General features: G+C 37.1%; 1 protein-coding gene across 4 annotated transcripts in view; it reads right to left on the reverse strand.

Annotated features, from left to right (window-relative positions):
• LRBA (LPS responsive beige-like anchor protein) overlaps positions 1-14,706 on the reverse strand; it is a 766,360-nt gene that overhangs the window by 615,180 nt on the left and 136,474 nt on the right. For all 4 annotated transcript variants that reach the window (XM_031010185.3, XM_055385519.2, XM_055385518.2 and 1 more), the window contains exons 18-22: positions 12,677-12,769; positions 11,359-11,467; positions 10,539-10,620; positions 8,203-8,326; positions 7,694-7,886 (exon numbers count right to left, since the gene is read on the reverse strand). In XM_031010185.3, coding sequence (XP_030866045.3) covers positions 7,694-7,886; positions 8,203-8,326; positions 10,539-10,620; positions 11,359-11,467; positions 12,677-12,769 — 601 coding nt within the window. The remainder of the gene's footprint in view (positions 1-7,693; positions 7,887-8,202; positions 8,327-10,538; positions 10,621-11,358; positions 11,468-12,676; positions 12,770-14,706) is intronic.

A 14,706-nucleotide genomic window follows, 5' to 3' on the forward strand; every position in this document is an offset into this window, starting at 1 on the left:
CTGTCTTATTTTAAAAATAGCTATAAAGATTTAAAATTCCAAAAAACTTAACAGCATTCAAATAAATTACTTTGTATAAGCTTCATGAAACAGAAAAGCCTTTTAAAAATGAAGAAAATCCACACGAAGGAATAAAAGACATGTATGAAACACTAAAATAAAAGGTGAACAAATATAAGAACCAACTTACAACTTTAAACTTTTGTTTTCCCTCTCATAAGTAATGTTTTAGCATGTATTTTTAAAAGTATACTTTGACAGCAAAAAGTGATAGGTCTAGTTTTACTCAGATAAAAAGACTCCATGATTAACTTAGCATTATCCCATCTTATAAATGAATACTAAAACTTAAGTCAGTGTGGTTCTTGGTCAAAAGTAGGCACTAGAGGCCTCTCCTTAAAGCAACTATTTTCTTCAGAAAAATTTTAAGATTTGTTTAAAGCCATAAGCCACTGGACTAAAGAAACACATAGGCCGGGTGCGGTGGTTCACACCTGTAATCCCAGCACTTTGGGAGGCTGAGGTGGGCGGATCACGAGGTCAGGAGATCGAGACCATCCTGGCTAACATGGTGACACCTCTTCTCTACTAAAAATACAGAAAATTAGCCAGGCGTGGTGGCTGGCGCCTGTAGTCCCAGCTACTCAGGGAGGCTGAGGCAGGAGAATGGCGTGAACCCAGGAGGCAGAGCTTGCAGTGAGCCGAGATCGTGCCACGGCACTCCAACCAGGGCGACAGAGCAAGACTCCGTCTCAAAAAAAAAAAAAGAAACATATAAACTAAACAAAACTATAGTCATGCATCACTTAATCATGAAGATATGTTCTGAGAAATGCATCATTAAGCAATTTCATCATGTGAACACCATAGAGTGTACTTATGCAAACCTAGATTGTATCACCTACTATATACCTAGACTCTATGGTATAGCTTATTACTCCTAGGCTACAAACCTGTATAGCTTATTACTGTACAGAAGACTGCAGACAACTGTAACACAATATATGTATTTGTGTATCTATTTTTTTTAATGTTTTAATTTTTGTTTTAACAAAAGACTGAGTCTCGCTCTGTGACCCAGGCTGGAGTCCAGTGGCACAATCATAGTTCACTGTTACGTCACTTCAAACTCCTGGGCTCAAGTGATCCTCCCACCTCAGCCTCCTGAGTAGCTAGAAATACAGGTGCATGCCACCATCCCAGCTAATGGGGTGTGTGTGTGTGTGTGTGTGTGTGTGTGTGTGTGTGTGTGTGTGTGTGTGTGTGTGTGTGTGTAGATTGAGACTCACTATGTTGCCCAGGCTGGTCTCAAATTCCTGGCCTCAAGCCATCTTTCAGACTTGGCCTCCCAAAGTGCTGGGATTAGAGGTGTTAGCCACCATTCCCAGCCCTTATATTGTGTGTACGTAAGGTTTAGAAATGTGTATCTAAACAAATATAAACATAGAAAAGGTATAGTAAAAATCCGATATAAAAGATTTAAAATGGTACCTACATAAGGCATTTACCATGAATGGAGCTTATAAAACTAGAAGTTGCCCTGGGTCAATCAGTGAGTAAGTGGTGAGTAAATGTGCAGGTCCAGTACACTACGGAAGACTTTATAAACACTGTAAATATAGGCTACACTAAATTTATTTTTAAAAATACTTTTCTTTGTTCAATAAGAAATTAACCTCAGCTTACTGTAACATTTTAACTTTAGAAACATTTTAATTTTTAAAACTTTTTGACTCTTTTGAAATCAAATTTAGCTTAAAACACAAACACATTGTACAGTTGTAAAAAGATATTTTCTGACAGGCACAGTGGCTCACAACTGTAATCCCAGCTACTTGGGAGGCTGAGGCATGAGAATTGCTTGAACCTGGGAGGTGGAGGTTGCAGTGAGCCAAGATTACACCACTGCACCCCAGCCTGGGCAACAGAGCAAGACTCTGACTCCAGAAAAAAAAAAGTTAGAATGGCGATCATTAAAAAGTAAGGAAACAACAGGTGCTGGAGAGGATGTGGAGAAATAGGAACACTTTTACACTGTTGGTGGGACTGTAAACTAGTTCAACCATTGTGGAAGACACTGTGGCAATTCCTCAAGGTTCTAGAACTAGAAATACCATTTGACCCAGCCATCCCATTACTGGGTATATACCCAAAGGATTATAAATCATGCTGTTATAAAGCACATGCACACGTATGTTTATTGCGGCATTATTCACAATAGCAAACACTTGCAGCCAACCCAAATGTCCAACAATGATAGACTGGATTAAGAAAATGTGGCACATGCACACCATGGAATACTATGCAGCCATAAAAAATGATGAGTTCATGTCCTTTGTAGGGACATGGATGAAACTGGAAACCATCATTCTCAGCAAACTATCTCAAGGACAGAAAACCAAACACTGCATGTTCTCACTCATAGGTGGGAATTGAACAATGAGAACACTTGGACACAGGAAAGGGAACATCACACACTGGGGCCTGTCATGGGGTGGGGGAGAGGGAAGGGTAGCATTAGGAGATATACCTAATGTAAATGACAAGTTAATGGGTGCAGCACACCAACATGGCACATGTATAAATATGTAACAAACCTGCACGTTCTGTACATGTACCCTAGAACTTAAAGTATAATTTAAAAAAAAAAAAAAAAAAAAGGCCAGGTGCAGTCACGCACGCCTGTAATCCTAACTCTTTGGGAGGTGGAGGTGGGTGGATCCCCTAAGCTCCGGAGTTCAAGACTAGCCTGGGCAACGTGGTGAAACCCCGTCTCTAGTAAAAATACAAAAAAATTAGCTGAGTGTGGAGGTGCACACCTGTTGTCCCAGCTACTCTCCAGGCTGAGGCAGGAGAATCGCTTGAACCCAGGAGGCGGAGGTTTCAGTGAGCCAAGATTGCACCACTGCATTCCAGCCAGGGTGACAGAGCAAGACTCTGTCTCATTTAAAAAAGACACACACACACACACACACACACACACACACACACACACATTCTAACCGGGTGTGTGGCTCATGCTTATAATCCCAGCACTTTCAGAGGCCCAGGCAGGGGGGGCCACTTGAGTCCAGGAGTTGAAGACCAGCCTGAGCAACACAGTAAGACCTCATCTCTACAAAAAAACTAAAAAAGTAGCCAGGTGTGGTAGCACAAGTCTGTAGTCCCAGCTAATCAGGAGGTTGAGGTGAGAGGATCACTTGAGCCCAGGAGTTTGAAGTTGCAGTGAGCTATGAGCACACCACTACACTTCACCTGTCTCAAAAAATATTTTTTTTCCTTTCTCTATATCCTTATTCTAAAAGCTTTTTTCTCTTTTTAAAATTATATACTTTTTTCAAACTTTTTTGTTAGAAACTAAGACACAAGCCAGGCCCGGTGGCTCACCCCTGTAATCCCAGCACTTTGGGAGGCTGAGGCAGGCAGATCACCTGAGGTCAGGAGTTCGAGACCAGCCTGGCCAATATGGCGAAACGCCGTCTCTACTAAAAATACAAAAATTAGCCAGTTGCAGTGGCAGGCAACTGTAATCCCAGCTACTCGGGAGGCTGAGGCATAACAATCATTTGACCCTGGGAGGCGGAGTTTACAGTGAGCCAAGATTGCACCACTGCACTCTAGCCTGGGTGACAAGGAGACTCTTTTGCCTGAGCTTACACAGCTAATAATTACTATAAATCAGGATTCACACCCTGTCTCCAAAGTCCACATTCTTTCATTACTTACACAAATGGATTTGAAAACTGGATATAAATACTTAGTCATAAATGCTCACAAGCTCAAAACACCTGAGATATCACCTAATCCAACTCCTTTATTTTGTATATAGGGAACTCAAAAAGACTAATCTATTCATCCTAAATACCCTATTATTTTCTAAGATAGCAGTTCTCAAACTTTTTGGTCTCATGACACTTTATTTATTTATTTATTTATTTATTTATTTATTTATTTTATTTTATTTTTTGAGACAGAGTCTCGCTCTGTTGCAGGCTGGAGTGCAGTGGTACGATCTTGGCTCACTGCAACCTCCACCTCCTGGGTTCAAGCGATTCTTCTGTCTCACCCTCACAAGTAGCTGGGACTACAGGCACTCACCACCACGCCCAGCTAATTTTTGTATTTTTAGTAGAGACAGGGTTTCACCATGTTGGCCAGGATGATCTCAATCTCTTGGCCTCGTGATCCACCCGCCTCAGCCTCCCAAAGTGCTGGAATTACAAGCGTGAGCCACCACGCCCGGGCAACACTTTACATTCTTAAAAAGTATTAAGGTCCCCAAAGACTCTTTATCTATGTGGATTATATCTACTACTGCTTATTATATTAGGAATTAAAACTGAGACCTTTTAGAACTATTAACCCGCTTAAAAATAATAAACTCAATATATAATATAAATAACATTTTTTGAAAATGATTATTTTTCAAAACCAAACAATAACAAGAAGAGTGCCATTATTTCATATTTTTGTCAATCTCTTTAAAGTTTGGCTTCATAGAAGACAACTGCATTCTCATATTTGCTTTTGCATTCAATCTGTTGCATATATTGGTTTGGCTGAAGTATATAAAGAAAATCCACCCTCATATAGATATGCAGTAGGAAAGGAGGACTGCACAGACCCCATGAAAAGCTCTCATGGGCCCAAGTTCTTTTTTTTTTTTTTTTTTTTTTTTGAGACAGAGCCTCACTCTGTCACCCAGGCTGGAGTATAGTGGTGTCATCTTGGCTCAATGCAACCTCTGCCTCCTGGGTTCAGGCAATTCTCCTGCCTCAGTCTCCCAAGTACCTGGGATTACAGGCATGCACCACCGTGCCCAGCTAATTTTTGTATTTTTAGCAGAGATGGGGTTTCACCATGTTGGCCAGGCTGGTCCTGAACTCCAGACCTCAAGTGATCCAGCCGCCTCAGCCTGTGATTACATGCATGTGCCATCGTGCCCAGCCTCCCTCCCAAGGTCTTTAGGTTATACTTTTAACAACGATTGCTTTAAAGTTTATACTCCTCCAGCCATCTTTCCTAAGGACTTGAAGAAACTAAGGTGAACTGACATATATCTGTTAGAAACGTGAAAAATCTGCTTTATACTGGGCACTTCCCTAACCTAGAATCTCCCCTAGAAATCTACTCCAGATGTATATGGGGCACAAAGTCAACCCTATTTTTCTTATAATCTTTTGTAAATGGCAACATAGTATGAGAAAAAAAATCAGTCTAGATTGCAGCAGCCTACTGCAATAGAAATGAGAATATCTGGGCATCAGCACAAACTAAAGTTACAGAAAGGATGGCAAACAGTTCCTGTAATGAGCCAAATAGTAAATATTTTAGATTTTAGGGGCCATGTCGTTGATGTAACATATATGATTATCCTCATAGTGTGAAAGTAGCCATATACGATATATAAAGGAATGGTAGTGGATACATTCTAGCACAATTTTATTTAGATCTGACACTTAGGCCATGGCTAGCTGAATTCTGTTTTAAACAAAACTGATCAACCTCAACAATACAGTGACTAAAACAAAGCCATTTTATAAAATCAGATCTCTTTTCTTATTTACAAATGGATTTTACTCCTTGTAAACCCTTGTAGAAGCATACTTTCTCTCAATGAGGAAAGAGGAGGAACAATGAATAATTTGTAGGAACTTTCAATCAATAATTAAAAGCTATTCAAATACCTAGAAACATGTAATTAGGAAAGGGCAATATATTCTTTTTTTTTTTTTTTTTTAGATGGAGTCTCACTGTCTCACCAGGCTAGAGTACAATGGCTCTATCTCTGCTCACTGCAACCTCTGCCTCCCAGGTTCAAGCAATTCTCCTGCCTCGGCCCCCCAAGTAGCTGGGATTACAGGTGCACGCCACCACGCCTGGCTAATGTTTGTATTTTTAGTAGAGATGGCATTTCACCATGTTGGCCAGGCTAGTCTCCAACTTTTGACCTCAGGTGATCCACCCGCCTTGACCTCCCAAAGTGCTGGGATTACAGGCGTGAGCCACCACACCCGGCCAGAAATGGCAATATATTCTACAGAATGACAAAATATTTTAGAATAATAACTTTGATAGTCAGTAAAATGTAACACTTACAGATATACAGAAATTATCATTCTTGGTATTTATTCCTTCTAGTCAATTTTTTATTAAATAAATAGCTATATAATTATACAGTATTCCTTCTGAGTAATGAAAGAGTTCTTAAAATTCAAAAAACATACACCGTAAATGAAACTAATAAATTTTAATGCATTAATTACTTGAAATGTAAATTTTCCTCAGAAGGTACAAACATAAAACTCCAAAAATAGTTAGATAATCCACATATTGGCAGAAGATGTTCATAAACAACACAGCTAGCAAAGGATTAAGAATGAGACTACATAAAGAACTCTCACAAAACAACAAGAAAACACAGATCAAGATTATGGTGATGTAGCATTTTAAATTCATCAAAGTGACAAATTTTTAAACTCCAGCCATACCACGTGATTAGGTGATGTGAAGCAATGAGAACTTAAACACTGCTGGTGATATGTAAACTGATACACTACTTTAGAATACAGTATTGTATTGGAATACGATACTTTGGAAAAGAATTTGCATTATCTTGTAAAGTTCAACATTTTCACCTTATAAGTCAGCAATTCTACTTCTAGGAATATATGCAGAAAATTCTTGAACAAGCACAAAATGTATACGGAAATGCTAATTAATTGGTAAATAAATAGTCATGTCATGCAATACATTACAATTGAGAAAATGAACAAAACTACATGGGTCAGTGTGGATGAATCTCAAACAATAACAAGCACAAACAGTAATTAACAAAAAAATGCATTCAGTATGCCACATTTACCTTAAGTGCAAACATAAAAAATAAAACTCTTTATTGTTTAGAGTTATATACACGTAGTAAAGGTATAGAAAAGACCAAAGACAACACCAAATAAAAGCTAGTGGTGTTGGGGGTCAGGTGAAGAAGAGGAGACAAAGCAATTGTAGAGGAGTAACCCAGTTTCATAAACGGTGATCCTTTTTGTATGCTTAGAGTATTTCAAAAAAAATTTTAAGCTATACATAAATAACTAAACTTACGTTGGCTTAATTTAAAAAAAAAAAAAAAAAAAAAAAAAAAAAAAAGACTACATTCTTCCAAACCCAGTTTTTAACTACCTGTAAGATGAGCAAAGGGCAGACGTCAGCCAGAGCTTTTCTGTTTACTCATCCACCTTACATTGCTAAAACAACTGTTCATCTTTGAATATAGTGCGCCACCTTGTGTTCAAAAGCTTTTAACTCATATAAAATTCTGAGACCCATGTTTGTAAACAGGGCTTCCTCGAAAAAAAATATTAGGTTGGTGCAAAAGTAATTGCAGTTTTTGCCGCAACTACTTTTTCAGCACCCTAGTATAAATTCCTTTATGCTGTGGCAATAGATTTACCATTATAAAGATAAGTACATGTAAAAACAACATTAGAAAAAATTATTTTGATTCTAAAGAAATTAGAAATGCTTTATATTTATTTCTACTGATAATCTTTTTGAGCTTTCATTTTGCTGTACTTTCAGAAGATAACTTGCCTTTTTTCCTTGATTTTAAGTATCCAAATTTTTAAATGACTAAAATTCAAAAATTATAGATATTTAAAATGCTACAATATGCTTTCATAAAGAAACTTACCTTTGAATGAGTGATTGATAAAGTGTCTACCCATACACGCCAGCCACCCCACTCATATTTGACTGCATGGTAAAGCAGGATTCTGAATATGGCGTATACCATTTCCGTTATCTTTTGCTCATCTGAATTCTTAGGATTAAAATAGCAGAGAGAAAGCATCCATTCTTGCCACACAGAGCATTGTAGCAAGCTCCTGAAAATTATAAGAGGGTACTAAATTACTGAAGAAAAAAAATTATCTAAAAGAAATCTAAAGGTTTAAAACAAAATAACCCTGCCCCTCCCTTTCCCCCCGAAAAAGAAACACATTTAGTTATACATTAAGAACAATTCAACAATGTGGTACTAAAAATTCTAACTTAACTATGTGGTACATTATTTACATACTCTTAATAAAAAAATAGAAAAATCATTTCACAATATTTTTAAAGCAATTTTTCTTAGATAAAATGGGCTTATACAAAAGTACATTTGAATACTGCAAATAAATGCTTTCTGATTCAGCTTACCTCCTGTTTTCTCTACTGTTATTAAAAAGTTTAATCATGTCAGAAAGAAAGGCTCTGCGAACCTCCATGCTCTCTGGGCACTGGGGAGAATTTCGAAGTAGGGTCGCAATTACTTTTAGTATCTCTGTAAGACAGTTTATAAATAAGTAAAAACCAAACTCAACAAAAAACTCATGATAGAAGGTCATCCATCTATTGCAATTTCTTTAGTTTCCCTAACACAAATGTCTACTAAAAACATCCTCTTCTGTTATTAAAAAAAATCACCTATGGAAAGAAATGACAATACATTCATTAGAAAGCATTTATAAATATGAAAGGAAATTTCTTTCATGATTCAAATGTGCAAAAATAAAGCTGAACTTTAAAAGGTTAAAATAAAACAAGTTAAACTATAAATGAATTAAATGTCAGTGAAACTGCTTACTCTCTCTGAGATATACCAAATAGTAAAGTTGATCTTAAAAACAAGCAGGCCGGGCGAGGTGGCTCACGCCTGTAATTCCAACATTTTGGGAAGCTGAGGTGGGTGGATCACTTGAGGTCAGGAGTTCGAGAGCGGCCTGGCCAACATGGCAAAACCCCATCTCTACTAAAAATATAAAAGGTGGCGTGTGCCTATAATCCCAGCTACTCAGGAGGGTGAGACAGGTGAATCGCTTGAACCCAGGAGGCAGAGGCTGCAGTGAGCCAAGATCGTGCCACTGCACCCCAGCCTAAGCGACACAGCAAGACTCTGTCTCAAAAAAATAATAATGAAATAAAATAAAATAAAAAATACTATAATCAAAATCTCAGAAAAATATAATAAATTCTTAGATTCCTCATCATAATTTACGGTATGCACACATAGTCTTTCATAGCTGGGATTATAGGCACCTGCCACCACGCCTAGCTAAGTTTTGTATTTTTAGTAGAGACAGCGTTTCACCATCTTGGTCAGGCTGGTCTTGAACTCCTGACCTTGTGATCCACCTGCCTTGGCCTCCCAAAGTGCTGGGATTACAGGCATGAGCCACCACGCCTGGCCTACCATAGTGAATTTTTAAAGGTGTGAAGATTTTCTTTCATAATCTTAAAAGTAAAATTAGACACAAAAAACCCAAAGGAAATTAAAACCTATTCAACATCCCATCTCCCCAGAAAATGCAAACTAAACTACTACTGTAATGGTCTTAGCATAAAGCTATTTAAATCTCCAGAATTTAGCTTAAATTAGGCCAGGCACAGCAGCTCATGCCTGTAATCCCAGAACTTTGGGAGGCTGAGGCAGTTGGATAATTTGAGGTCAAGAGTTCAAGACCACCCTGGCCAACATGGCGAAATCCCATCTCCACAAAAAATACAAAAATTAGCCAGGCCTGGTAGCAGGGGCCTGTAATCCCAGCTACCAGGGAGGCTGAGGCAGCAGAATCACTTGAACCAGGAGGCAGAGGTTACAGTGGCTGAGATCCTGGCACTGCACTCTAGTCTGGGCGACAGAGCACAAGACTCGGTCTCTAAATAAATAAATAATCTCCAGAACTTAGCTTCTTGGCTTAAATTAAAACAAAAAAAAAAATTCTTTTAAAAATATGCACTTAGACCAGGTGCAGTAGGCTCATGCCTGTAATACCAGCACTTCGGGAGGTTGAGGTGGGAAAATTGCTCGAGCCCAGGAGTTTTAGACCAGCCTGGGCAACATAGGCAAAATAATGACATCACGTTTCTCTGAAAGCTGAGGAAAATTAAACCTCAAAGCCACGTGCTTTGAAAATTAGCACTGGAGTACCAAACACACAAATACACCTAACCACATAAAATGTAATTAAATTTTAAAACTCTACAAACTAATAATTTTAATAACATGATCTTAAAAAGCAAGATGAAAAAGGTATACTTTATACAAGTGCTTCAGAATTCTAAATATCAAAAGAAAAGACTGTTTAACAAGACTATCTTCATAAACAATAAAGAAGACATATTTTTCTATTCCAAATTTGGTATTTTTATATTCACAGTAACTTAAGATAAAACTACCCCAATGGTTCTTGTAATTCTGCCTGACATCACTAAATAGCACAATCAAAATTTTGCTGAAAGTCTGAACATATATTACATCAAGACCTTAAGCAAACAATTCTTCAAAACCTTTATATAAGAATTTCCACATAACTTAAGGTTGATTCGAAGGGATACTCAGTATAAAACACAGACAAAACCAGTATAATATCATCACCCTTAATGAAATATTAATCTAACAATCTGTTTCAACAACATCAATTTTAGGTTGTTCACAGTGACTTTCTTTTTAAGTAGTAAAAGGTAGTTTTTGTTAAAGTATATAAAATACATACGAGGGTTTTGTATCTTCACTGAAGAATCAGGATCTGGATGCTGTTTATGTATCACCTGAGTACCAATCTGTTCTATAAGAATCTACAGAAGTAAAACAATGGATTACATTAGCAAATCACTGGATTAGCATCATTATTAATGAACTTTAAGTGCATCGCTATTAATGAACTTTAAGTACAACACTAATTAAAATATAGTATATTTTTAGTCCAATATTGTCATGCTAAATATTATACTTCTAAAATAACTACAGCATTATTACTCTATGTTTTCTTAATTATAAAATGAGACATCAAATAGTTAATACAATGGAGGGAACATTTAAACAGAAATAACGATACTGTTTAGAAATTCACAGATTAATAATAGATTTATAAAAATGCAACCACATCTCCTTATATCATTTCAAAGCTGTACATTACAAACTTAAATGGTCTGGTCAGCATGGTGGCTCATGCCTGTAATCCCAGCACTTTGGGAGGCTGAGGTGGGTAGATCGCCTGAGGTCAGGAGTTCGAGACCAGCCCGGCCAACATAGCAAAACCCGTCACTACTAAAAATACAAAAATTAGCCAGGTTACGTGGTGTGCACCTGTAATCCCAGCTACTGGGGAGGCTGAGACAGGAGAATCACTTGAACCCGGGAGGTGGAGGTTGCAGTGAGCCAAGACTGTACCATTGCACTCCAGCCTGGGTGACAGAGTGAGACACTGTCTCAAAAAATAAAATAAAAATAAATGATCTTATTTACCTACACAATGTTAAGAGGCATTTTTATAATAAGAAATTTAGAGGAGTAAATCCTAAGTACATTCCTACCTCAAACAGCACATTATATGTGGTCATTGTGATTAAATTTGTCTGAAGCATGAGCCTTTCAGCTAGCAATGAAAACAATCCATGTCCAAGCATGACTTCTGCTTTCCTCCTGCAATTACACAAAAAGAAATCATCAAATGTAGAGCTTTTCTGTGCTCTACTTAATATGCATGCTGGATGAAGGAAACACAAAATACTTTTTCACATTACAAACAATTCCCTACTCAATTACTCTCCCAACTATCTTCAATCTAGAACTTTTAAGGCCACAAAACCTTTAAGCAGAGAAATGCTAACTATATAAGCATAGCCGAAGTTAAAAATTAAAAAAAAAAGACAAGTGTGCCTATGCTACAGCACAGCAAAAACCTCCTCCAAAATCTTCAGAGCAGTTATTTATTTAACAAAGTTGCTACAATCTACCAGCACTAACTTAGTCTCCCCTGGGGATGATCATCTAAAGCACAATAAATACTTAAGTAGAAAAACAATGTGGAGAAAAAGTAGAAGAAATGTAATATAATTTTTTAAAATAAATACTACGAAAACATATATACCAAAACTAACCTTCCAAGCATAAATTCAGAAACTAAAGGATCACAAACTTTAATTTTACCCTTGGGGTCAGCAAAGCTTTTCTGCAAATGGCCAGGGGGTAAATATTTTAGAATTTGTGGACCAGGTGATTTCTGTCACAACTCAACACTGTCCTTGTATCATGAAAGCAGCCACAGATGATACACAAATAAATTATTGTGGCTGTTTTCCAATAAAACTTTATTTACAGGTGGCTAACTGGATTCCTAAAGACTGCAGTTTACCAACACTTGTTCTACCCCCAAAATTTTCTTTTTAAAATAAACTACTTCTGGTACAAAGAACAAGAGGTAGAACATGAATATCTGTATTCAGCTAAGAAAATAAGCGTGGAAGTTTCAGTTTTGAGTTACGCATACAGCAGAACACACTATGTGACAAACATCCAGGTTACTGTATTACTTTATAATACAGATAAAGCAAAAATGGTGTGAGTCACCTGAAATCAAGTCTCCATAGCTTCTTGAATGCAAGCTGTCCAAACTAATTCTCATAATTCACATTAAATACATGAAAAATTTAAATGATTTTATGTACAAAAAAACTATTCCTGTTCAACTTAATTTTTAAAATATGTACTAGTGGGATTACATTTATACAGCAATTTATGAATAAAAATAAAACAAAAACTAGAGGACTATAGAACAAAATTACTACTGCAAAGATTTATAAAATAAATAAGTAGAATACAACAGTCCATCTTAGATTTCGGCATACTTACTTTGGGGCCAGATGTTTTAAAAAATAACCCATTGCCTTAAGAGCTTGTACCCTGATTCCTTCACTTTTCGATGCCAGAAGTTTGTAGATAACACTGAATGAATAAAAATTTAAAACAAACTATTTTGAGTATAATTTTTAAATGGAAAGGTTTAAAATATATACTTTTCATATTATTATAAACCTATTTCAAATAATATGGAAGGAAATTTAATATAGATTTCTGTATATAAAAAATCTGCTTATCTCAGGCTAGAGTTCCTTTCAATGAAAACTAAGGAATGAGAAGAAATTGGAATATAAGAAATGAGGTGACTTTTCCATGCACATACTTATATGTAACGTGTGCATCAAGCTAGCTTTCAGACACTTTTTTCCTTCTGCTACAGGCTTATAAATGTTCTGAAGGTTACCAACTTGTTATTTTAAATCAGTAGAAAGAAAGCATTCTCTAATGGTAGCACATATTTAAATTTCTAAATAATTGTTGCCATGAAAAACAAGACAGTAGGCTAATAATAAATGATAATCAGAAATAATTACAAAAGTAAAAAGATTTACAACCAAAGAACTGCTAAAAATAAATTTCCCATTCAATTCTCAAAAATTATATAGTAATCTAATTTAATTTTTAAAGATCTATGAGGCAGCTGGATGCAGTGGCTCACGTCTGTAATCCCAGCAGTTTGGGAGGCCAAGGCAGGCAGATCACCTGAAGTCAGGAGTTCGAGACCAGCCTAGCCAACATGGTGAGACCCCATCTTTACTAAAAATACAAAAATTAGCTGGGTGTGGTGGCATGTGCCTGTAATCCAGCTTCTCGGGAGGCTGAGGCAGGAGAATCGCTTGAACCTGGGAGGTGGAGGTTGCAGGGAGCCGAGATCATGCCACTGCACTCCAGCCTGGGCAACACAGTGAGACTCTGTCTCAAAAAAAACAAACAAACAAACAAAGATCTAGGAAGGCCTTCTGATTTTAGTATAAGTAAAGTATAATGCAACTGAAATTAAACTGATTCATTACAGCATTCCCTTCCTCATAAACATTTAGAACAAGAACAGTAATTAGAAACTCTTATAATTACTTTTAAAAATTAAGGATATCAGTATCCTCCTAGATCAAAATTTTGGTGTTTAGTAAGTTAGAAAACATTCTGAACAAAAAGGAAATATCTTCAACCTCTAGTGATCAATAGAAAAGCAGGTATATAAAAAAGAAGTTTGATTCCTTTTAAAACATGAACTAAAGGCATCCAGGTCCATATCACATTGTAACTGCATAATTTTAATTCAAATCTTAGTACAAAAACTTAACAGTCAATCATTAGGAAAATACTAATATGTTGTATGTTTCTTTTCTTCAAGGATTTAAATTCAGCCAAATAAAAATTAAACCTTTTAAAAGAAATATTAATATAATACCAGTTTAAAATCACAATAGTTTTTTGAGTTTTTTTCCCCAAAGATGGCAGATTTGAGGGCTTTAGTATTTCTCAGCCACTTAGAAATAGCAAGATAGTACATAAAAATCAACTGTGAGCTTTAATTCAGGAAGAAAAGCAGGACTCCACCAGAATCATGAAAGGCACCCTAGTTCCCGAGAGCACTTTGTTTCTCCCAAGACCTGGAGCTAACTGGGAAAGAGGTATGGAGATATTGTGAGGGAAAGACACCAGGAAAGGTTTCAGGGACCAACAGCAGGACGCCATTTTGAATTCAAGCACACACAATTCAACCTGGAAATCTGGCAGTGTGGCTGTGCAGGCATGCCAGAGATTAGAGTCCCTGCTTTGGAGCCAGAATTGTGAAAACTGCCTCAGCAGTAGGTGTTATACTTGTACTCTACCCCGTCACAGGCCTGGGGTGGGAGGAAAGCTGCTACAGCTGCAATATCTCCTGGACAACAAGACTTGGCAGGCAGAGGCAGCTTGGTGACCCGGAACCAGTCTGCATGTGTCATTGCTGGGTGCTCCAGCCTGCTACCCTGACACTGTGGTGCAGCAGGGCCCTCTCTGCTCCACTCTCAGGCAGA

Source organism: Gorilla gorilla, chromosome 3 (genome assembly GCF_029281585.2).
Source record: "Gorilla gorilla gorilla isolate KB3781 chromosome 3, NHGRI_mGorGor1-v2.1_pri, whole genome shotgun sequence".
Classification (NCBI taxonomy): Eukaryota; Metazoa; Chordata; class Mammalia; order Primates; family Hominidae; genus Gorilla; species Gorilla gorilla.